At 37.9% G+C, this 23,942-nt stretch overlaps 1 protein-coding gene across 1 annotated transcript in view; it reads right to left on the bottom strand.

Moving 5' to 3' along the window:
- ENPP1 (ectonucleotide pyrophosphatase/phosphodiesterase 1) overlaps window positions 1-16,424 on the bottom strand; it is a gene marked incomplete at its 5' end in the record, with an annotated part of 35,590 nt that extends 19,166 nt beyond the window's left edge. The window contains 10 exons of the mRNA XM_009083538.1: window positions 388-460; window positions 774-839; window positions 2,031-2,140; window positions 3,018-3,137; window positions 4,438-4,517; window positions 7,911-8,008; window positions 13,027-13,087; window positions 13,257-13,382; window positions 14,582-14,698; window positions 16,352-16,424. Coding sequence (XP_009081786.1) covers window positions 388-460; window positions 774-839; window positions 2,031-2,140; window positions 3,018-3,137; window positions 4,438-4,517; window positions 7,911-8,008; window positions 13,027-13,087; window positions 13,257-13,382; window positions 14,582-14,698; window positions 16,352-16,424 — 924 coding nt within the window. The remainder of the gene's footprint in view (window positions 1-387; window positions 461-773; window positions 840-2,030; window positions 2,141-3,017; window positions 3,138-4,437; window positions 4,518-7,910; window positions 8,009-13,026; window positions 13,088-13,256; window positions 13,383-14,581; window positions 14,699-16,351) is intronic.
- Between the last annotated feature and the right edge of the window lie 7,518 nt (window positions 16,425-23,942).

Raw genomic sequence — 23,942 nt, forward strand, 5'->3', positions numbered from 1 at the left:
AAGCCAAGCCTGCAGCATTCTTCCTCAAAATGCCTGTTGGGAGACACCTTCAAGGACAAACTGTCCTTGAAATTGTGCTCTGAGATTAAGAGCCAGTCAAACTAGTTTAAAGGAACTGAAAAAAGCCAACGAACAAGCTACCAGTCTAGCACACTGCTTGTGATCAGGGGGCTGGGGCACAAGCTCATTTGCATAGGTACAGCACCAGAGCTACTTTTCAATACTTGCTAAATGCCAAAAAAAACTATGCATTTTTAAATTGAATAAATCTGTTCATTATACATTAGGTATCTATTCACAAATTTTGTTTGCTAATAAGCATACTTCACATGATCTCAGTTAATCTAACATGAATTATGGAAATTAAGAAACTGCAGAACTACTTACTCCGCTGCTTACTGGTCCAAACTTGTGGCCCGAGGAATCTGGCTCTTCTAAATACAGAGTGTAAAAGTGTGGTCTATATCAAACAGTACCAAAAATGTAATATTTTACATACATGTTGGGACAATTTGAAGAGATTCTATTTCAATAATGGACATCGATATTGGAAACAACACTGTCATTCAAAGGAAGGACACATGAAAGGGAAACAGAAATGCAACTTCATAAAAAAAGCTTTCATTCATAGGAACAGGCTTGCATTAAATAGTATTTTAACATAATTAACATTACAATGCATGAAATACTGTTTAAAACAGAAATCATATTTACAAAGGAATTCATTGCAGCACCACTCAAACAGGCACATACATTTGCAATTGTGTACCTACCTTTCATCTTCAGGTAACTGTAGCCAGCGAAGGACAGTTACCACTCTTTCTTCAAAGGGGATTGAACTGTATCAGAAAAATACAATATCAACCAACCATGTATTTCTAAGAGCTAAAAACTTTTAGTTTTACATTACAGAAATCAACATACTTTAGCAGGAAAAAAAATAAACAGGAATTCATTAAGGGCTATTTAGCAGGATGCAAGTTTATCTATGCTAATTGCCTGCGACTCTCCAGGAGTTTAAGGCATGATCTAAAGCTCCCTTGAATATTGTCCCCATTGACTGCAATAGGACTAGAATAAAGCTCCCAGTACTGCTTGCGTTTATTATACAAAGAAAATAATTGGCTTCAAGGTGCAAAGTTGTGTCCTGGTTTTCGCTCCTCTATTACATGTCGATAAAGTTTTGGATAGGGGCAGCAGGTTTTTTTAATGTATAAACAGCTTGAATACAAGTTCTCATACTGTGCCATAAACTAGATTCTCTATATCAATTACTGAAATAAACAAACAATAAGCATGTTGACCTTTAACAATACAAGACTGTAACCCACAAAGTTAGTATTCAGCTACCCAACACAAGTTCAAGTCATAATGTACCAGTTGCTAGGGAAAAAAATGTAGGTAGTAAGTGAAGAATCAGAATTTCCATCCTATATGAAGGGTGTAGGAAGAGAAAATGATCCTAGGAAGACAGAAATGAAAAGCCTAATTTCTTGGGCAATACTTGAAATTATTAAATAAGTGGTGATAAACATTTTCATTGAGCAGAAAATGTTCAGTTGCAGTGAAGAGCAATCACTGGCTAAAATCTGACTGCTTTAATGTGAAATTTCTTTGAAATTTGCAATCAAAATAATTTAAAATAATTTAAAATTGGAACAATTTACCCCAATCAACAACAAAACTTTTGTTTGCATGAACGATATCACATCAAGACCATTCACTGTATGAAGTTTGGATTGAAATACTCTAAACACACACTCAAAACATTTTAATAAATAGAAAGAGCAAAGCACTAAAGCTTCAAAGTCACTTGTGCTTAAAGCTGACTTTAACACATTTGCTGAGGAATGAAAATATTATTAGACAAAGACTCTACATTAAACTGAAACAAAGTTATATGGATCCCAGATTTTCTTCCCCATGTTGACACAACTACTTAGAAAAGCAGGAAAAAAATTATCCTCTGTCACTGTCCCATTGCAACAGTTAAAGTCAAATATTCATCCAAGACACAGGTGTTTACATACCCGTTGTAATTTTTATACAGGTTTGGAAAGGTTCCATTAACTGCTACATCTGACCCAGGCCAGAAGAATGTAGCTGCTTTTAGACCTTGGTATATAGCCGTTAGCCAAATCTGCAGGAGAACATTCACCATCATTAGTGCAGTCTCTGAATTAGCTGAGCCAGACCCACTGCTGCCCTCACCAACTCTACAATCTTCAACAAGATCAAAAACTAAGTGTTAAGTGGAGCACTCAGTCAATCTTGCATGTCATCACTATCTACAGCCTAGATATACCTTGTATTCCTTGTGGCAAACACATCCCTTGTGCTGCTACACCAGGAGAAGCCATGACAAAAGTAGGAACTGTTAATAGAAGTGTTTTCTGCCTGACTCATCACTCTCTTCCCAGTGGCCTGACAGTCTACTCCTGTGTGATCTTTCCTCAAGAAAAAAAAAATAAAATAAAGGTCCTCTCCACATTACTAAATAGTTGTACCTGGTCCCTTGATATTCTTCAGGCTAGAACTCACCCAAACGTTTCCCTGACACTTCAGTTTGATGTCAGTCTCCGCAGTTTTGCCATAGGTGTATGTTTGAACTGAGACAACGGCTTTTAAAACCACACCTTTAGACTAACTAGGCATTTGAGCAGAGTCTTCACTAATGCTTCTTACTTCTAAAACTAACTGATCTGTCAATTTCCTTAGAGGGGTTAACTGCAAGCCCACTTCATATTAAAAACAGAACAAAGTCTGGTATCTCTATTAGTTATTTTAAGCTAGCTTTCTCCTTAGGGAAATTTCCATTTAAGTTCAACAAAATCTGTTACATTTTGTTTCATCTGGTTTTTTGCAGCTCTAGTATGACAATTCCTAATCATGCTGAGTAACACTTCTTGGCTGACTTAGAAGTACCCTCTGTACTCTTTCAACATCACTATGCACCCAAGCAATATTAAGTAACATAACAGGCTGATGTACATTCTCACCAGTGTACTAATACTTACAGGTTGCCCTTGGTACCACTGTGGATTAAACTTCTCCTTACTTCTCAGGGTGAAAGATGCATTTCTTTTGGGGTCATACATCTTGTTATCAATTACGCCATGAGATTCAGGATACAGCCCCTGTAATTCAGAGTGAACCTTGTGCAATGTTATAAAGAAAAAACCTGGCTGCACAAACATGTCCCTTAGACTAATGCATCTATTGAGTACATTATATATGACTTCTACTCCACCAGTACCTCAAAATCCAAATTTAACAGCATCACCTACCATTGCTTCCAAGCACTATCTTCCAATTCTTAAAATTAAAAAAAATTAGCAAGCAATTTTCTCTAGGATCAAACTGAAAGGCACCATACCAGTTCACACATTTCTTGTATCTTTAGTAGAAAGGACTAATCAATTACCTATGCTGGACCTCCATTGCATGAGTAAAAGCTCTAGCTGAGATAACCATTAAATGAGTGGTGAAAGAAGTGCTCAGGGGCACCAGATCTGGGGTAGTTTTAGCAGACTTTGTGCTCTGCCTTCAAGCAGACTAGCTCCCTTTTACATTTATAAAGGATAAAACATGACTACCATTAGGACTCTCATCAACACCAGGCCTGTTACTTTTCACAAGAACAGAGTTGAGACAGAGCTCCATACTGTACACCTCACATGGCTGCAGGGCATGATTAATGTCTCTTAGCAGTATAATCAATCATGGAGATTTGTGAGGATTACACAATTAAGCATCTCATTCCTGAACCTGTGTTCCTCACTTACCAGATGTCCTGACAAACTGGGAAGATAAGAAAGAAGGTGCAGATCCTAGAATTTGAATTTTAGTTCTGGCATGATGAAACTAAAAAGGGTCTCCTGGATTCCAGCCCTGTATTTGGTGTTGAACTTTTCCGTTTTTCTTTTTCCTCCTATATGCAGGAGCTGATAAATTTACAAGATGAGCTTTGTGACATTTCTATGCAGGCTTGGGTACAGTCCATCACAGAGTCAACATCAATGTGATGTTTAAATCTTTCCTTTCATTTCATACTCCTCCTTGAATCAAGACAAGCTACCTTAAAGAAGTGGAACAAGGCTGGCAATTTAAAGGAGTCCCACAACAAGAGAGCAAGTTGCAATTCAGTGAAAACATTTACACACATGAGTAAGGTGATATAACCGTCCACCTATATGGAATTCTTGCAGTTAGTCTTGGGAGGATTGAATTACTTAGTCACTTTAGATCTGGCCACTTAGCTGAAGTGTTAAATAATGACTGTTAATCTAAATTACATAAAGAACATAATAGATACATTTTACTATTCTGAAAGGAAATCCTATTATTTTAGTAATACATCAAAAATATACTTGGGGACAACTTGATAAAGAACAGTTTCTTCAGAAATGGAAACACGTAATACACAGGAATTCTTACTGTGACAATGGAGTAATGGTTGGGAAAGGTTTTTGAAGGATACACTGGTCTCATACTGGAAGTGTATGTTCCACATTTCTCTAGAGAAGGGAAGAAAGAAAATCAGTAAAGTTACAGAAATAAAAATTCTTGCAAGTTTCTCTCATGAAGACATATACTTATTAAAAATACATAAAAATGAAATGTGTTTACAGAAGGTTTTTGTGCTTCAGAATTCTGGACCTAACACTTAATTTTTCTTCACATGTTCGGTTACAAACTGACTAAAGGGCTATTAATACAAATGTTATATATTCCTAATGTCTGACTGCAACGGTTACATGAGCAAAACCTATAGTCCTTGTGAAAAGTATGCACAGATAAAAATGAATAATCAAAGAAATTACATCCTCCAAAGCTGTCCTGGTATGTGGTGAGTACAGCCTGTAGCTTAAGACCAACTGTTGAAGTGGCCACTGGCTCTCCAGCGGTGTCCTGGCTCTCTCAGTCACCTCTCAAATCACTACTTATTTTGCAGTCTCCTTTTTGGTATGTGAGGCTCTTTAAATATAAAAATAAGATCTTATTCTGGGATTAATCTCAAAGTTCTTTATCTTGATATAAAAATCATAGGAGTTTAAGGAGATTAGTATACAGTCTTTGCTAGTCTGAAGAGTCATTAGCCAGGCCAAAATACTTGAGCAAACCTTACTTAAGAGGCCTAAATTTCCACAGGCAAAATGTGGGCCCTGATTTTCAGATAGAAAAGAAGGGAAAAGAAAAGAAGCTTTCATTAACAACTTCAAAAATACTACATGATAACCAAAACTGCTTAAACAGATGCTAAAGAACAATAAGCCCTATAGGAAGAACACCACTGCATCACCTTCACTAGGAGTCTGGGCAACTATAAGTAATATAAATAAAATAGAAAGCCAATGCTTGATAACATAAACACTGTTGCTTCAAGGCACTTTGAACTCATTGGATCGGGACTTTGTTTAGATTTCCATCGAAATGACCAATTTGAGCTAATCAAGATAAAAAGAAGCCAAGCCGGAAAAATAAGTCCTCTCAAATCATAGACATGTCCTTCCCACATGTGTGTTCTGTCGTAACACATCACCACTTGTACCTTTCTGACTACTGCAACACTTGACGCATTTCAACCATTTCTAAATCTGTTGTTGAGGCTGTTTTCCAAAATTGTCGTGTTTTGGTGCAGGTGGGTGGAGAGGTTGGTTTGGTTTGGTTTTTTTTTTAAAAAAATAAGAGAAAAATACACTTCAAAATTTTCTGCCAAAAATCCTAGGGGGTTTCGCTGGGACTTTCCATAAGAGTTATCATTCCTCCTTTTGGCTAGTTGCCTTAAAGACAAGAGGATAATTTATCTAAAACCTTCACAGTACAGAAGAACGTAAAAATGTCCTCTCTGAACCCCATACACACACAGTAAGGCTATGCCTGAGTTCACTAAAACCCCTCAGCTCCATGCTGATTTGCTCACCTTTCAGCAGGTAACAGGGAGAGTAAGCATATAACAAAACTTGCTAAAGTGAAATGATGATACTGTCTTACAGGCATCCACTCTAACAGATTTCTCCAAGAAGACATTAGAATATCACCGTAGGCTTGTCTGAATTAACAGGACCAGATAATGGCAATATTTTTATCTAACAGAATTCTGCACTGGTCATCAAGTGCTTTAAAGAGGAAAATCCAGGTATTTAGCATGGTTCTAATTTAATAAAGAACCAGGCAGTCCAATGATTTACTTAATGTGAGTAGCTGTTCACTGCTTTGTAAATGCTGCCATTCATAAACTGTCAATTTGAAGATTTAATAGTCCTATAAATGGATAACTATGAACTTCAAAAGGATTTAATACAAAATTTTCATCAACAGTCAAGCAATTTATCCATCATTGCTACTTGTCTACACAGAGGAATTGATTTCATTACCTTTTCCTGAACAGTAAAATCTTAAAGGAGTATTTACTCACTCATATAAAAGTTTATCTTCACAATATGACTGCTTCACCGCTTTTGGTGCCTAAACACATAGGGCATAAAGCACAGAGATCTGAAGACACAGGCCCTCAGGGTCATGGGATATATACACCTGTGACACCAGTTTTCATTCCTGTGACAATTTTTCTCTTACTGAAGAAAATCTGCCTTATCTGAGAAATTTCTCCCATTTTACTATGAGTGAAAAAAAGAGAAAGCTGGAGATGCTGTAGTCTAATGTATTGTATAAGCTTTCTGTCATATCACCAAAAGATGTTCCAGAGCAATGTAGAACTCTAAACATAATGCAGAAATAATATTCCGCCCCAGACTGTTCCTTATTTCATTGTGTCTAAAATGTATTATTAGACATCCTGGTACTAGTCAAAATTTACATTTTTAAAGGATTCTATCAAGAACTCTATAGTTCTCAAGAAGTAAATGACTTTAATGAAGATACTCAGATATTTGTGTTTCTTAGTGGTCAGAATTTATCATGGGTTCACTGCTATCTTGTTTCTTAGCCAGAGCTGCAATGATCAGCCTCTCCTTGCAATGCCCAAGAAGTCTTGTTCAGTTTATAATTTTTATAACTGCAACTAATGAAAATGTTTCCAATGCCACATTTTATTCCAACATGGAACAAAATTTTTTTTACAATGCAAAAACCTCAAATACATCTGTGAATTGTTACCCTCTGGAACGGATCAAGTTGTAACAACCACTGTACAAAAATGCAAGTATTTTTACTGATTTATTTTTAGTCAAACTGAAACCAGGCACCCCAGGTAGTAATTTATGACTGACAAGAAGATTGGCATATTTTTCAGACAAGAAATACCATCAGTTCTTTACAGACCACAGCTAAAACAGAAACAGGAAAAATAAGTGAAGTTACTTAGACACGACAAAACTAAGTAAGACACTACAAAAACTAGAGAATAAATATGTACCCATGAGGCTTTTCTTTCTTCTGGAAATACTTGTTAAATGAAGGTTGTCTTGGATCCATCACATTTCTACCAGCCCTTCTATATCATCTATTCTTAATCTCTTCCTTCTCTAGCTTCTTTTTCAAATATAATCAATGCTTTCTACCTTGCTTTCCATTTTCCAAAGCCATTCCACCTAAATATGAGACAACATGCAATATAGAATAGAATGTTTTTACACTTTATATAAAAATATGAAGTAAAAAGAAGGTCTACTTCTATTTTCAAGAAATAAAGTAAGCTCATAGCACAAACCATCCACAGGCTACCTAAGTATTCACTGGAAACCCAAAGGGCCCTTTCCTCATGCCCTCCCCTCTCTCTGTCCTTCCACTCTCCCAGACCTCAATTTCTCTGTGCACAGATGTTATTTAGGACAGTAACTTCCATATTCATGGAAGAAGAGTGAGGATTTTGAAGAGTAAGCAAAGCTGCATCTATGGGTTTTTCAGGCAAGACATCATAATATTGCTTTGACAAAGAAACTACTCACGTAATTTGCTAATAACAGGTAGGAGTCCACCCCAAGTCTGCAAATATTCTGCTCTGAAGCCATCCAATGAAAACAGTAACACTGGAGACTTGGTAAATCTGAACAAATAGAAATTGAATGTTAAAAGACAGACTCTGAGAAATAATTTCCTATCACTTATTTCAGGGAAAATTTTCCCCCAAATAGGGGTAACATTCATGTGGGGCTATGAGCCAGGCCAAGGAAGTAAGTCCTCCTAAGCAGGAAGATTTGCAGGCTGGCACACTGGTAAGCAGACAAGTTGTCCAGTCCCTCTGCTTGCAGACTGGTATAGCAACCCTGCTCAAGAAGGCTGAGTAGGGCATGCACAGGGAGGTCACAACAAGGTGTGATCAAAACACATCCATAAAATGAAGAACAAGCCAAGATGCTCAGTTAATCTGTATGATAGGTTTAGTACTTCTTACCATGAAATCAGTCTCACTGGAGCAGACTCGGCCCCTCCAACCCCACTCTCCCACCCCAAGGTAAGAGCAGGGAAGGAAGAAAGGCAATGTAGAAGCCATGACTTTCCTTTACTCATTTTGCCCCTGAACAACTTGTAATCTAGCTGCAAACAAACAAACAAGGATTTATATATATATATATACAGTGCACAAAACTGGAAGCAAGTCTAATGCGCAGGGTATGTTAAATCAACCGTAACACACATTTTTCTGTTCATCTTATAAAGACTACTGAACCAAGAAGAACTTGGTTACTGTACCAGAAGTACTACGAATTTCCAAACTGGAAAACATGGCCCTACAACTGGAACATTGTAACAGTATTTCTCCAGACAGCGATTTCACTAGAACTAGCTAAAATAAAATTTCCCCTTCCAGTCTCCACAGGACCTATGTTTTCCAGTCTTGACTTGTTCCCAGCTTCAAGCCGTGTTCAAACAATTTCTCTCCAACTGTAAGTACTTAAAACACTGCATCACAGAAAGGAATAGTCATCAGTAACTTCTTCCTTGAAGTAAACATACCCTGTGTTTGACCTATAGATATGAGGACATGTGAGACTGCAAAAAACTTAAAAAAAAAATCACTGCAGTGCAGCAACAGCTACTGAAAACACAGATTTGTATAAAAGAATTGAATAGATTTTACATACCAATTGCAAGCTCATGTTACCTTTTGATGTTTACAGACTGTAAAATGAAGTGTGTCTGTTTTTAGAATTTTGTTGCGCTTTGGTTTCCCAAAACAGTGAGGATAGAAGAAAAATATTATTTATAAAGTGTTGACTATTTTTTCAGTGAGGTACCCCACCAAAAAATCCAGTCATTTACAAATGAAACATTTATATGTTTTATTTCAGTCAAACAAACGTGACTATATCAAACTGAAGATTAGTCAGGCAACCAAAACATGTCTATCTTAAGAAAAATTTAATCAACAATTAGGACAAAAGTTTAGCCAAAATGATTTAATTAGTCAGAACCATTGCATAGCTTAGCCTACACTCCAGGCAGAATAAAACATTGAGATGCATTTGTAAGGTATATGTTTGTAGCCTAGTTTTTAATTTATCTGTCACATTTTGTAACATCTTTTGAAAAATCATAGTTGGGCCAGCTAGTTGGGAACAAGAAATGAATGATCTTCAGACCAAGACTAAAGGCCTCTGACAGAACAGAGTAGGGAAAATTTATGTACAACCTGTGTCCATTTTACAAATATTTTTTGCACCACAGATTCTGATCTTTGCAACTTTTGCAAATAACTTTTCCATATTCCCTCTTCCTCAATAAATTGATCCCCTCCAAAGCAGAGGTCTAAAAATCTTCACTGCAAAGTCCCCTGCAATAAAATATGAACTTTGAGGCCAAGGCTATTCAATATTACTTACCAACAAGTCGAACTTTTTAAAAAATAAGAAAAAAACCAAACAGAAAACCCCACCAAATTTAAAACAACTCCTTAGAAAGGGACTTTACGCAACTGTTTCTGGTTTGGCATTTACAAGTAAACCAACGGTTAAATACATGTTTTGGTTGTCTGCAAATCTATCTACTGACCCTCTCACACATGTAAAATTAAACTTGGCAAAATAGACCATTGCCACGACTAGGGAGGCTGGACATTTCATTTCTTTTATACTCTATACTTGCCAAAACTTAGTATAGTTAGTGAACTGCCCTGGTGTTCAGGAAAGCAAAGTATGACAGACTATGTTAAACTGCACTCTCATCAGAACAGCTCCAGTAAAATCCCCACACAAATTGACCCGAGCTCAGTTCTGAGATATGTTAGCCATTTCCACTACTTTTTCCTCTCAGTAGCCAAGACTGCACTTGCTACTTCAGAAATGTGTTACCATGAGCAAGCAAGACTGGGAGGCTCAAGTTTTGGTCCTGCCAGTGATTCATGCTGTGTCCAAACAGTATGACAAGCGTGTTTCACAGCTCTTGGATAAATAGATATGCCACAGTCACATCCTTTGACTCCAAACTGAAGGAAACGGAATAGCAATTATCCCCTCCTATAAACCAACTTCTGTGAAAACATAATGCAGGCAACATAGGCTTGCTGTGGTCTAGTAGGCTCACCAGTGTGGATGATCAAGAGCCCAGAACCGTGGAACACATTGCCAAGCTGACCTGGCTCACTGCAGGCAGGTTAGGCCTTAATTAAAGGAAAAAAATGTAAGAACGAAAGAGAAAACAGAAAAGGCCAGGAAAGAAAGTCCCCTTGAAAATCTTAATATACCACAGAGAAAACTTCCTATCACCCACACACACTGGTACGCTACTGTCTATATACAGCTATAAAGCATAGGAAAGCTTTCTTCTCCACTGAATGTACATAAAGCCTCAACAGGAAGCATAGTAACCATCTTCAAATATACAGATAGATCAGCAGAGAGGAAAGGAATCAGCTGCTCTTCCAGCTCAATAAAGAGAGATCCAATAATTAATAGGCTTAAAGTACAGCAAAAGACACCAGGACAAAAAGACAGCAAAAAGCCATCAGTAAGGTCATCTAGCTAAGCACTAGGATAAACTGTTTGGGTAGGTTTGAATTCTCATAGTATTATTTCACTCCTAGGACAGTGGAAAGGACTAGATCATTCCTGAGATCTTACAGCCCATTAACTTTATAACCCATAGAACTTGGAAAGACTCCAGTGTGTACTTAAGTAATTGAAAAATATCATTGAAATCAGTGTGATTCCTCAGATTAAGCACCTCATTGAATGCTTCATCATCTTTTGCCTATTCTGTGCCCCAAGAACAAACTCAGCTAAAATGAAAAGAGGGTAAAACCAGCAATTCGAACCCACAAAACATGCTGTATTAATATGCACAGAATCAGAACTGATACCCTGAGGTCTCAAAATGAGCACTGCACTAAAGTCACCTGCACTCCTGCCTACCACACCATAAGAAGTAGTGGATTGCTTATAGTGTTCTCAGTTTTGGGAGAGGCTTGTGTGCTAATAGTCCAATATGAGCCTTCAGTCAACACTGTTTGATTCAACTTTGACCACACATCACCCTTTCCTGGGCTGGGTTTTATTGCAACACTTCTAAGGTTTGCCAGGATTATAACAACTTTAGTAGAGCAACTATGCATCCCTTTCATAAACTGAGCAGAAAAAAACCCCCTCCAACAAACCAACAAAGAAATCCCAAAAAAACCCACCCTAAAAACAAGTTAACCAACAGGAGCTGCCCTTTGGCATTACACGATTAACTTTGACTGTGAATCTGCACAAGGCCCTCCCTTGTTTACCAGCCCCCTGCAGGCAACGCTTCCTAATCCTGCATTAGGGAAATCAGCATCCCAGAGTCAGTTCCCAGCGTGCAGTCCCAAATGGCCCCTGAACTCAAAACAAAAGTTAATGAGAAAAGCTTCAAGAACTAGCTGGCTACCGCCTTCCTACAGGTGGGGTTTCTGGGAACTTGAACTCCAAGCTGAACAGAAGCTCCAATTTCTGTCTTGATGAAGGTTCTGAAGGGTTGGCATTTGTTAATGTTCTGAATCAGAATACTCAATTGGTATAAAATATTTCAAGAAGAAATGTATTTTGTTTGACAGTATTATAATGCCTAAGAATAAATACAGTATGATTTAAATATCTCAAGACAAAAAAGGAATGACAGAAGAACAAAATGAAATGTTATTACTTCACTAGAAATATCCCCAACATAACATAATTTCAAAATCATCAAAAAGAAAATAGGTCTGATTTTTTGTACACTTGTCAGACGAGAACATAATTGAATTCCACTTCATATAACATATCTACCAACTATTTACCAGTGGAACACATTTCCTATCAAGAATGTTCAAGTCACTTCTATTAAGAGCTTAGACATACAATCACAGTTTATACTCAACTTTAGCTATAAAGTTAAAGATACTACAGAAAAACTATACAAGAAATACAGGCATATTTTTTCCTGGCTGGGAGCTCTGCTGAACTATTTGAGCCTGAGGGCTGATGCCATAAACCACATGAGTCATTCCACACACAGTGTATACATAACTCGCAGGAGCAGGCCCAATGTGGAGCTAAGCCAGAGAATACAAGGATTCCATGGCACTTTACACCTTTTAAAGAAAAGTAGTTCAGACAACTTGCAAATAGTGTTGTTCCACTGCTGGTGAAACTGGAACAGTGATCTACCCCCATTTTGCAGCTCTGGAGCTGTGAAACGCAAACCAGTAGAAAGGTCTTTAGAAGTGACCAGGGAGGGAGTCTAAGGAGCCTGAGATTGCTGGATGACTCCCAAAATATTTGAGATAGTGGGTATTGGAGCACATATAGGTTAATAATAAGGCTAGCAACCAGGCAGAATTGCCCAGAGCACACACATCTGTGAGAGAGAGCAGGGTTGAGGAATAGGCATATCTTGCAAGTCAAGCTAGGGCTGGGATACATGAGTGCTGCTGGGATAGAGCAACCTGAGCTGTTAGTAAGCACCACCAAATGCTGGCTGAACAGGTGTCCTTCTCTGTCTGGCAGCTGCTCTTACTGTGTGAATGAAAGACAAGCAGGTCCCAGGAGGGCACAGCAGGGAAAACAATCTCAAAAACAAAATGCAAGCAAAGAGCAGAGCTATGCAAATATACAATTTCCTCACCCTTTTGGACACTGAGGTTCAGTAATGTCCTCACACTCTTCTTCAACCCAGCTTGCCTCTCCTTAAAATAAATGAGTGCAATTTATTTTTTAGGACAGTACATTCTTGTTGATAAATGCAAATGGCTTTTTTATTTTATCATATGCTTTAAAGTCATATTATGTCCTTGCTCCTTTCTTACAACTGTAGGTATATATGAGAGACTATAGGAATTAGTTGATTATATTTACCTTTACAAACAGCTTGATAATTGACACAGCAATCCTTGTTTTCCACACAATCATCTGAACAGGAACAATGATATTCTGATCGCCTCTTTTCTCCACACCTGAATTTATTGCAGGTCCATATGTGGGCTAAAAAACAGATAAGAGAGAAGGACAGAGTAATTATTAATACTGATGTAAGTGCAGAGTTAATAAACCAAGTGTTAAGTCTTGTCTACTCACTGAAAAACAGCAAAAAGCTTTAGGCAAATTAGAGGACCTTTCAATAGCAATCACCTGAAGCAGGTATCTGAGCTCAGTTTAATCATTTGGTTTTCAAAGTCAACATTGGAATTTTAAATTTATTAATGAATCTTACCCATAAATCAATCAAATACACATAAAGAGGAGTGAGAAGAGAAACAATTAACTCAACAGAATGCCTCATATGAAGCATTAAGGCAAAACTAAAGTAAACAGTCAAGTCCTGTCCTTAGTGTTCTACCCACACTGACATCTTTCTCTGTAAAATTTCTCCAAGGTATTTTTCATACCTTTGCTTATTTGCTTTCTGTCAAATCATGACAACTGCTTATCATTTTGCAATTCTTCTCCACCAGAGCAATCTGTTTTGCCATCCTGCCTTGTCCCAAAGGCCAGCACATGGCCCTTACTTCACAGTCAAGCTGGGGAGTAACAAGGCAGTGGGCCCGAGTAGCTGGGTAAGGAGAGATGACAGCTTTCACAGAGCTGCTCTGTCCTTCCCCTTTTTCATGCTGGCGATGACAGAAAAATACAATATGCAGAATGCATTTCTAATTCCAGGCTTGCCTGAGAATGTAGTTGTCCCTGATGCCAGGGACAATGCAGGTCACTGTTCTCTCACCCCCGGACAGAGAACAAAAAGCTGGGTGAGACCTCGAATTTCAGTTGTTCCTCCTCTTTCCAAGGGGGAGGGCAGCAGCACAATCTGCTGCAGCCTCTCTCCTCACAGGAGAGCTATGGGAAAGCCAGCCTGCTGGCTATGTCAGCTCTTGTGTACTCCAGCTGGATGAAATACAAGCTTGCATTGTGTGAAATAGCAGCTGTACCAGAGCCCTGATGTTTCCACAGGAGTCCCCAGTACCACCACCACCGCAACTCCACCCAGGATTGCAACAGTGGGAGCACAAAGAGGGGGAGACCACTGACATCAGAACCACCCTGGTATCCAGCAGCTCCCCTTTGCACTTTGTCCATCTGAAAAGTCAGGGGTTAGAGCCATCTGATCACAACAGTACTCACACAAACTAAGCTGTCCCTTGGCTCAAACCAAAAGATTGCTCTGACAGCTTTTTTTCCATCCTTACCTGGTTGTATACATGTTTCCTGGTAATCTAAGCAGCAGTTTCCAAGCTTGACACAATCTTTATCACAACGGCAGCTTCCAAAGGTCCTTTCAAAGCAACGACCTTTGCAGGTTTTCACTGAAATATTGGATAGTGTTAGATGTCAGTGGCTGAGCCCAAATCAGTCAACATGCAAAAGAAATTAAGGTCAGCATGTAAAATGACACAGTTGGTCATTCCACAACTTACAGGACGGCTGCAAAAAACAGTGACAGCCAAAGGAAAAGGAAAGTCTTGATCCAACTTAACGTGTATTTTCTCTTACTGAACAAAAATATTTTTTCATCATATTGAACAAAGGGTTCTGTTCTGGTTTAGCAGGAACATGGTGTTTCATTAGTGGCAGAAACAAGTGAAATAAAAGACTACAGTTCTAGTTGTGACTGTTCCTGCCTTTCTGTATCACCAGAAGATATGAGCACAGTCATTCAGAATATTGAAGATCTCTGTTGGAGGGAACGTGATGGCAGGTGTCCACCTGCAACAGACAGTGGAGTGCTTTTGCAGAGAACACTAATCTTTGTGTCTGACAATGTCCCACTTTTTATAAATACTCAGACATTAGTTAGAATCTAGACTGAATTGCCTATGCTTGCACCTCTCCCATGCTCATGCCCTGTCTGAATGACTGCCTACATACAAATCAAAGGAACTGAAGAAGCCCCAGTTCTGCATCCACTGTACCTTGAAGGTACTACCTGAAGACACAGGAAGGGCTGTTCCAAAGCAGACACAGTAGATACAAACTTGAGTGTACTGCTCACTGGCTTATTTATCCTCAAATTTTATTGTGTACAAATACATAGCATTCTTGCACTACACTGGTGTTACCAGGGGCAGGGGAATAAAAAACAAAACCAAAGTGGTGACGTGAAGCATTAACAGAACTTAAGTAGCTGGGCAGTCTGTCTAATCCTGTGCAACCTCCAGAAGAAAGTGCAGTAAAACCTCATTTGGCTACTCTTCTCAAGAATCTTTACGTGTGTGATATTATGAAAACAAGGCACTAATAAGCCAATACTGCAAAGCTGCAATAAAATAAGAAAAAAAACCCTATATATATTCTAGCGGAAAATTAACAATCTGAATTTTAGTTAAAATCACTGTTTGTACAAGAGATCAATTTTGAAACTACTCTTGATAGTTGTTCACAAAGTGAAGTTTGATTTCTTTAAAAAAAAAAAAAAAAAATCTTTCGCAACACTCTACCTGAAGAAACTTCATCACTGAAAAAACCACATATTTTTCAGGACAGAAAACAGACAGAGGAATTCCACAAGGAATGTTTTCAGGCTACAATTCTAACCAGTAAAAAAAAAAAACTAACTTTTTTTTCCCCCCCATAATTGACTGGAAAAGATGAAAAACAAATGTTCCAGGACAAAATGAAATAGAAGTTGTTGGGGTTTTTTTATGGTGAACTGAGAAAAGCCAGCCATGTGACATCACCACAGTGACAGCTGGGATACATGGAAGCTGCCAGATCAGACACGGAGTACCAGGATCATTTTACATCTCAAGTGAGTAAGCACAAGTACTGAGTACACCTGAGGTTTATTTTCTGGTATTTTCATTCCCCTCTAACACATACTGCTTCAAGCAATGCATCCAATCCTCTTTCTGCAGCAAGAAAGGGTGGCATTCTGGTAATATGGAAATTAATTTATAAAAAGACAAGGAAAAAAAAGGAATTGCTTAGTAATGTTACTAAATAAAAGGCATATTAGTTACCATCTTTTGAACAGCTAGGCTTCAGGCCAAATATACATCCTAGGATTGTCGTCAACATGCAGACACAGAGTACCTGTGGGACAGGAATGAAAAGACAGCAATCTTAAATGACCATTGAATGGTTTTGAACACCCTTATTTCCACTATAATGCTATAGAATTGTACTGGATTTTATAAACATGCAGATTATAAAGCTGATTTCACTGTTTTCTCCAGTAGTTTTCACTTCCAAAAGTAGGCATGTTGTTTGCAGTCAACTACTAGTGCATGAACTGGGCCTATGCATATAACTTTTTATCGAGCCATTTAACATAGACATGATGATACATTTCTCTCTCATTTCTTTGATTTTTTTCATAGCATTCTTTCGTGATGATATATTTCCTTCTGTATTTCTTATAACCATTTTATAAAAAAACCTTTTTTGTTCCACTTCTTCCTTCCTCCTAGTCTGTTTTAAGAAGGTAAAGCGAAGTTTTGCCATTGACCACAGACGACAAACAGAAGACATGGCCCTTAAGCGATACCTATAATTTTGTTAGGCAGGAAAACCTTTTCCCACTTCCTAGTATCCAGTTCATACTAGATGTGGGTCCACACCATGGTAAGCAACTGTGGGATGTCACATTAAGACTGACCACAGTGTCTTCCACTGACTAGAAACTATGGCTGTGTTTATTTTGGATTCTGGATGCATTAAAGTTATGGAACAAGCACCATATTGTCCCTGACTAGCATTTTAGGACCCAATTTAATGCCTACTCAAATGCAGAGATTTCTTTTAACCTCATTAAGTATTGGATTTGGTCCACAAATTCTTTAGAAAAAGTATATGTACTATCAGCGCATATACAGTAATTAGAGAGTCCAGGCAAGCCAACAATGCAGTAATGATGGCTCTTCTATTCAAGTGGAGAATGTAATGAGGTAGTTTGCCAGATGTCCTGAAACAGAAGGCACTGCAATAATGCAAACTTTCTTATACAAAAGTATTTGGGGAGCTTTGGGTAGGGGAGAGTGTACATGCCACCTTTCCAGCCATGGTTTTCTGAGGAACAATTGCTTTGAAGCAACGGTATGTAAAAGACCTACACAAAATATTTCCCTTTCTTCCTCCTTTCCCATCAGCAAAAGCTGCTGAGTCAGTCTTTTGAGTAGGATACCTGAATCATGTTTTATGTGGCAAAAACTCATTCCATTTTAAGATGCGCCTAATTAATTCTCAACCTAATTTTTTTAAAGATTGTGAGCACTTCAGTGACTAAAACCTGTGTGTTGTTTTTAACAGTTTACTATGCAATTTTGTTCACTACACAGTTAATAGAGACAGTAAGAAAGCAATTTCATGAATGTGTATCATTGAAAATCAGATATTACTCTGGATCTTTGAACTATAAATCATCAATATAAAAATATTACATATATAGCATTCAAAAAAATGGAATGATAAACTGGACCTGATGAAGCTTTGGGCTAGGATTCTGAACTAGGCAAGTCTGGAATCCTAGATTACTCAACACCAAGTCTAGCAGAGAAATAAGCACTTTTTGAGTTCAAATCTGCCTTTGAAATGACAGGGAAAGACGGAAAATAATAAAAGAATGAGGGGAAAAAAACATCTAGCATTATCAATTCACCCAGATATGCAAAAACTTACAGGAAGTTGCAAGACTCCATTAACCCAGATGTCAAGAATGAACACAACTACACAGCTTTTTTTTTTTTGTTAAATCAGCATACTAACACATGCAGTATCAACATTTCCTGTTAAGTCAGTATCAAGAACATTATCTTCAGTGCAAATTGTTCGGGATGTTTGAAATCTCCTGTATGAAATAGCACCTAGATAAGAGCAGGTGCACAGCTAGGTAGGTAACACATCAGACGCAAGACACCAAAGCCCAGCAAAATCAGTGAATAAAACCTGTTATTCTCCTTTGAACTTACATATTATTATTTGGAAATTACAAATGGATTAATTTGTTTCTAAAAAGCCAAGTTGCAAACATTTTATTTCAGGGTGATGATATATTGCTTCTCTGCTCCCACCATGCCCTGCTACTAAGATCAAAGACTAAAGCGTCCTCTGACAGCAAGCACAAACACACTTTAAACCAAACAAAAACCACAGCTAGTCTATCTGTAAGAGCTTTATTCCCATATCTTGAGGTAACTACATGACTTCTGGGACTTTGGCCACCTAAGGTGCTCTTGTACAGAAAACTCTTTGCAGTACCATTAAATGAACAATTAAATGAAATCAGTGTAGGCATTGCAGGAATTTTACTGTGACACCAGATTAATGTGAAAATAAAATCTAAATAAAGCCCCCTCCAAAGTGATATCATTATAACACTTCTCTTTAACATAAACTTGTTAAAACCTCGCTGAAGTTCTCACAAAGGATTCCTGAGATTTTGGTACCAAATGTTACAAAAGCAGAGTTTTGTGTTGTATTCCAGATTTTCAGTTTTATGCTTCTATGAACATAATTCCAATAAGCAAAACTATAAAAGGATTATGTTCACTGAGGCACATGAGTGCTCTTTTGGGTAGGAAATACTACAAAATGCAATACTAAAATGCAGTAATAAATGAGGATGTGAAACTCAATTGACTCACTACATGAAAGTCTTTGTTTTCTAAACACTAGTCCCACTAGCTTAAATTTTACTGCAAAACACTAAAGTTTCCCCCTCTGTTTTATTTCCTTTCTTTCTTCAGCACTTAATAAAGAAGTTTCACAGTAACAGTAAGCTTGGGGGTAAAGCATTTGAGCATGTTCTGGAACACCCAACTCTAATCTAGTGGACTATACCATCTAATTGCAGCTTAGTGTTTAAGGCTTTGAATTGAAGCTTTATCCTGAGCCTGAATGACTTCAGTCACATGGATATTACCCACACAAATGGCAAAATGTTCCACTGAAACAATGAGGACCAGCTAATACTGGCCATCAGCAGCATTAGCCCTGACTAGACACGGCAAAGAGGTGCTACACTAGTAGCTTACTTACTGTCAGTGGAAAGGCCCTAAGACTATCAGCTCTGCAGATGAGGAGGAATATTCAAACCAGCTTTAAAGGTTGCACAGAGAGAAATTAATCTCACTGCTGCAGCCCAAATGTGGACCAATTTGCTTCCTTCTATATTGCAACATATCTCTGTCGCCCAGAGAAGCTGTGAATGCCCCATCCCTGGAAGTGTTCCAGCCAGGTTGGATGGGGCTTTGAGCAACCTAGTTTAGTGGAAGGGGGTCCTTGCCATGGCAGGGGGGGTGGAACTAAATGATCTTTAAGGTGACTTCCAACCCAAACCATTCTATGATTCTATATGGGACCTCATTGCAGCAGGTAGGTTACTAATATTACCTGAAATATTTTACATGCAGGTAGCTCAGGTTTGCAATGCTGTACCCTGCTGTGTAAAGAACATATGTTTGTTTAACCTATATAAAGACAAATAGCTGCATGCATTCTTGCTTATTAACAAGAACCTTTTTTAGCATTCTGCAGCATTCTGCAGTAGACTCCAAACTCAAATATCTAATTTCTACCACATGGTCATCCTAATGCCTGCCTCCTTGAAGGGTTAGTCTGTCTTTTTAAACAAAAGGAGAGAATATTACCTGTTTTCTATCTCTCTCTCTCTCTTTCTCTCTCCCCCATATTCTTCCACTCAAAAGAGAAAGCAAGAATTCAGAAAAAGGTTCAATTAAGAGAGAATACAGGAATCCAACATTTAGTAGAAAGGCAAATAAAATTAAACAACCTGGCCTGGTAATACACAAAAGTAGAAAATGAACTTTTTATGATCTGTATCTTGAGAGATTGCTAGGACAAAATGTTAGATTTGGTTCTAATATAGTAACTGAGCAAAGCTTTTAAAACAACACAGTAACAACTGCATAGAAGAAAGTGTCCTTTTTTGTTAAAAATAATTTTTAGAAAGTTTGTTTTGTAATCAAAAAAACATTGTCATCTAGGGACAAATCTCTGTCCCATTATTGCTTCCTTTACGTGGGAGGAAGCAATAAAAGCTTTGCTTTGTAAACATTATAGCGGTTGGGAATAGGTGGCTGAGTGTCTGGAAAACTGCAATCCTGAGAACATTTCAAAAGCCTTTTATTTCAAAAGCCTTTTATTTTGAGCTGGGTAAATGGAACCATGATAACATGGTTCGAGAGAAGAATCATTTCCATCACTCATCTAGAACTGCAGCCGAAGCAGTGATTTCAGGAAGCTGGTGGAAGGGCCACAGAGCCAGCAAGCATGCAGGCTGCGTACACCAGATCCCAAAGATACTCATCAACTACAGGTCTTCGTGACATACAAAGAAATCACTCATCAGCCTTTGCTACTGTCACCTTTCCTTTGATATTGTATTTTATTCTTCCTTTACACAGTTAACACCACTGTACCTTTCTCTTTACTCCGCCCTAGCTCTGTTCATCTCCCCCACTCCCCTCTTCTATTCTGTATTTTCCTTGGCAAAGGATGCATTGATACTTCCTTTAAGGAATAATCATTCTGAATAAGTTTCTTTCTGTGTTGATTTTCCTCACTCTTAGCCTGCCGTGTACTCTGCTGCTTTCCATCTCCTTTTCTTCATTCCTGGTATTCCATGGCCAACAAAATTTGTCACTCCTAGGTTTAAGACACATCCATTAACGACTATACAATTAACAAAGAAACAATACAAAGTAATGGTTTTCCATTCTAATCTCCATGATTGACTCTCACAGTTGTGTCATGTCTATCCACGAAAAGACGATGTCTAGACTGGGTCTGTAATGGCAGCATTACAAAAACCCATGGAATTTTCCAAAACCACTGGGATCTATGAAAGGCATACTATGTTTTCACAGTTCTGTGCACCTAGAATAAATGACTAATGACCTGGACTTTAACACTGAAATATCTTTGAGAAATAATTTCATTGCAAAAGTGCAAAGAACACAGTAATAAATAATTAATTCCACGTCAAAACACAGTCACCTTCTGTCTTTAAAAGGGCACTGTTAAAAATGCAGAAAGCATACTGTATAAAGAAAAAAAAGCCCCTTATCTACACGTGCCAGGGGCAATGGAACATTTACTCGTACTTCTAAAAATTATTTCTAAACCAGCATAACCCCCTGCCAACAGCTCAGTTTTATTCCAAATCAAGGCATAATTAATAAAGTTTACTAAACTGAAAGAAGTGGATACTTCAATCACACCAGCACAGCTTAAATAATGTATAATCACCTAAAATAAAAAGTTATCAGTACTGAACCAAGTGCATCACCTTGTTTTTGCACCACTCATCTCTTTTCTGCATTTGTAAATATTTTTGTGATCTTCAAAGACTTGCTTCTGTTGATCCACATTCCACACCTAGAGGCCAGGAGGAGGGGAGCCCCTGAGGCTCTCAGGTCCTGGCAGTCCTAAAGCACTGAAGATAACTAAATTATTCCGAAGTCAGTAGATGAAAAAGCTGGAGTTTACACCCAAAACCTTTCCAGAGCTAAAAAGATTTACTCTAAAAATGCATATGCATTACTGTCTTTCTTCTCAAAGCAGCGCACAGAAGGTCTAATTTTTTCTATTCAGTCTTCTCAAGACTGTTATTATACACTCTTGCAACCTAAGGTCATTCAAAGGACAAGGATGTTTTAAGGGTAGATTGAGCCACTGGAAGACATTATAAAAGGCCTTCACAGAGCTTACCAAACAGTGATAACTCTTCACTCAGTAGAGAATTATCAGCAGAAGACATCATCACACTGTAGCTCCCAAAGCACCTTCCAAAACTATTCAAGTATCTGGCTTTTAAAAAAGACCAGATGCTTTAAAAAAAAAAAAAAACAAAAAAAAAACACCAACCAAACAAGATGCAGAAAGAGACAACAGAGTTAGCATCTGTCAGCTGGAATCTAAAATATTTTTCTTATTTGCTGCTTGTCCAGCTGTATAGGTACATACCATCCTGAAAGGCATTAGCACATGAGCTGTTCTCAAAGCACACACATTTTACCTCAGCTGTTTTGTTTTTCAGTGCATTATATATCATGGGAGAATTTAGAGAGAGACTAAAGTGCAACTGTATGCTAGCCAAAGAGAAGAGGAAATACAACTTCTAGTTAAATTCCCAGAAAACAGCAGCTAACTCTGCTATTTAATCAGCAGGCAAACTTTTGTAAAAACCTAAAGATAAACAGTACTGAAAACTGATCTCATGAGAAAAAAAAGTAAATATTGTATTTTCAAATACACTTCTATTCAGCACAGCAGACTAAGAACACAGAACAAAGACCACCACATGTCATCTGCTTTGGTGGCAACCACATATTAATGCATGGTTGCATAGAAAGAGAAGAAGCTAACAGAAATTATACCAACTAAAAACTGTTTTCCAAACAAGCTACTCTTGGCCCATGAATAAAATCAAAACTGAATATGAAAATAGGGCCAAGAGCCATCTTCATGCCCTATCTATTCTAAAAATCCCATTTCAAGAGATTCAGGCTGTTCCAATTTAGAGTACTGTCATGAGAGTTGTAACAAGAACAGTGTAAAAATTGGGCCACTTGTACTGGGTACTGATAATACTACCAAATATATCAAGTAAACCTATTTTCACCTCTATTTTTTTCATGGCAGAAGCTGTTGTTGCTGTCATGGTGGCAGTAACATTAGCCTCCGCAGGAGGACACAGCAACCTTGAAGAGCAAGAAATCCTGTAAAACACTAAGAATATAAGGAGTGTCAAAAATTGCAGAACCCCAAAGTGGTGTGGGAAGATAGGACAAATAGGATTTCATAGAATCATTTAGGCTGGAAAAGACCTTTAAGATCAAGTCCAACCATTTCAATGTCACGCACTTTGGATCTTTACTAAGTACACTGATATAGACCACAGACATCTTCAGTCCTTTGGCAATTTTCCCCAAAGACCAGGGCTGACAGAGAGGCCCTTATTTACCTCTGCACCCTCTGAATACAGCCCCTCAAAAAACAAAAGGCAGGCTACCAAATCTATATGCTTCACAACATGGAAATGTATTTGAGCCATAAGAGGACTCGAGATAAAAGCACAATGAAATATACATTGCCTGGTTTCATTATTGACTATTGTTGAAGCAGCTGTAACAATATTATACTTTTTGTATAACACAGACTTGTATCCAAATACTGCAACATATTAGAAGGCATTTATATAGGTTGATTTGCCTAAATGCCATTACACAGCAGAACTGAGACAAGGTTCATGTTCACCTGAGTTTCTTCAGAAATGTAAATATTTCATCTTTTCTTATTACTTCCCTTTTCTCCTTAGCTAAATTATTCAGTGTTGAACAATTAAAAGAACAGTCTATTTGCAAAAAGTCCTTACTTATACTACTTCCTTTGGCCACCACCACATCCCATTTACAATAAAATCCACTGCTGCCTTAATAGTACTCTTAAAGGAACCTTTTTCTATAGTTGACTTGTGCAACACCTAGGGAGAAAAGCACTTTTTACTTTTCAGTGCAGAAAGTGTTTTTTGACAACAGGTCAGGAAATACATCAAAACAATGCAAAAAAAAAATCATTCCAATATCAATC

The sequence above is a fragment of the Acanthisitta chloris genome, unplaced genomic scaffold (assembly GCF_000695815.1).
Source record: "Acanthisitta chloris isolate BGI_N310 unplaced genomic scaffold, ASM69581v1 scaffold15521, whole genome shotgun sequence".
Classification (NCBI taxonomy): domain Eukaryota; kingdom Metazoa; phylum Chordata; class Aves; order Passeriformes; family Acanthisittidae; genus Acanthisitta; species Acanthisitta chloris.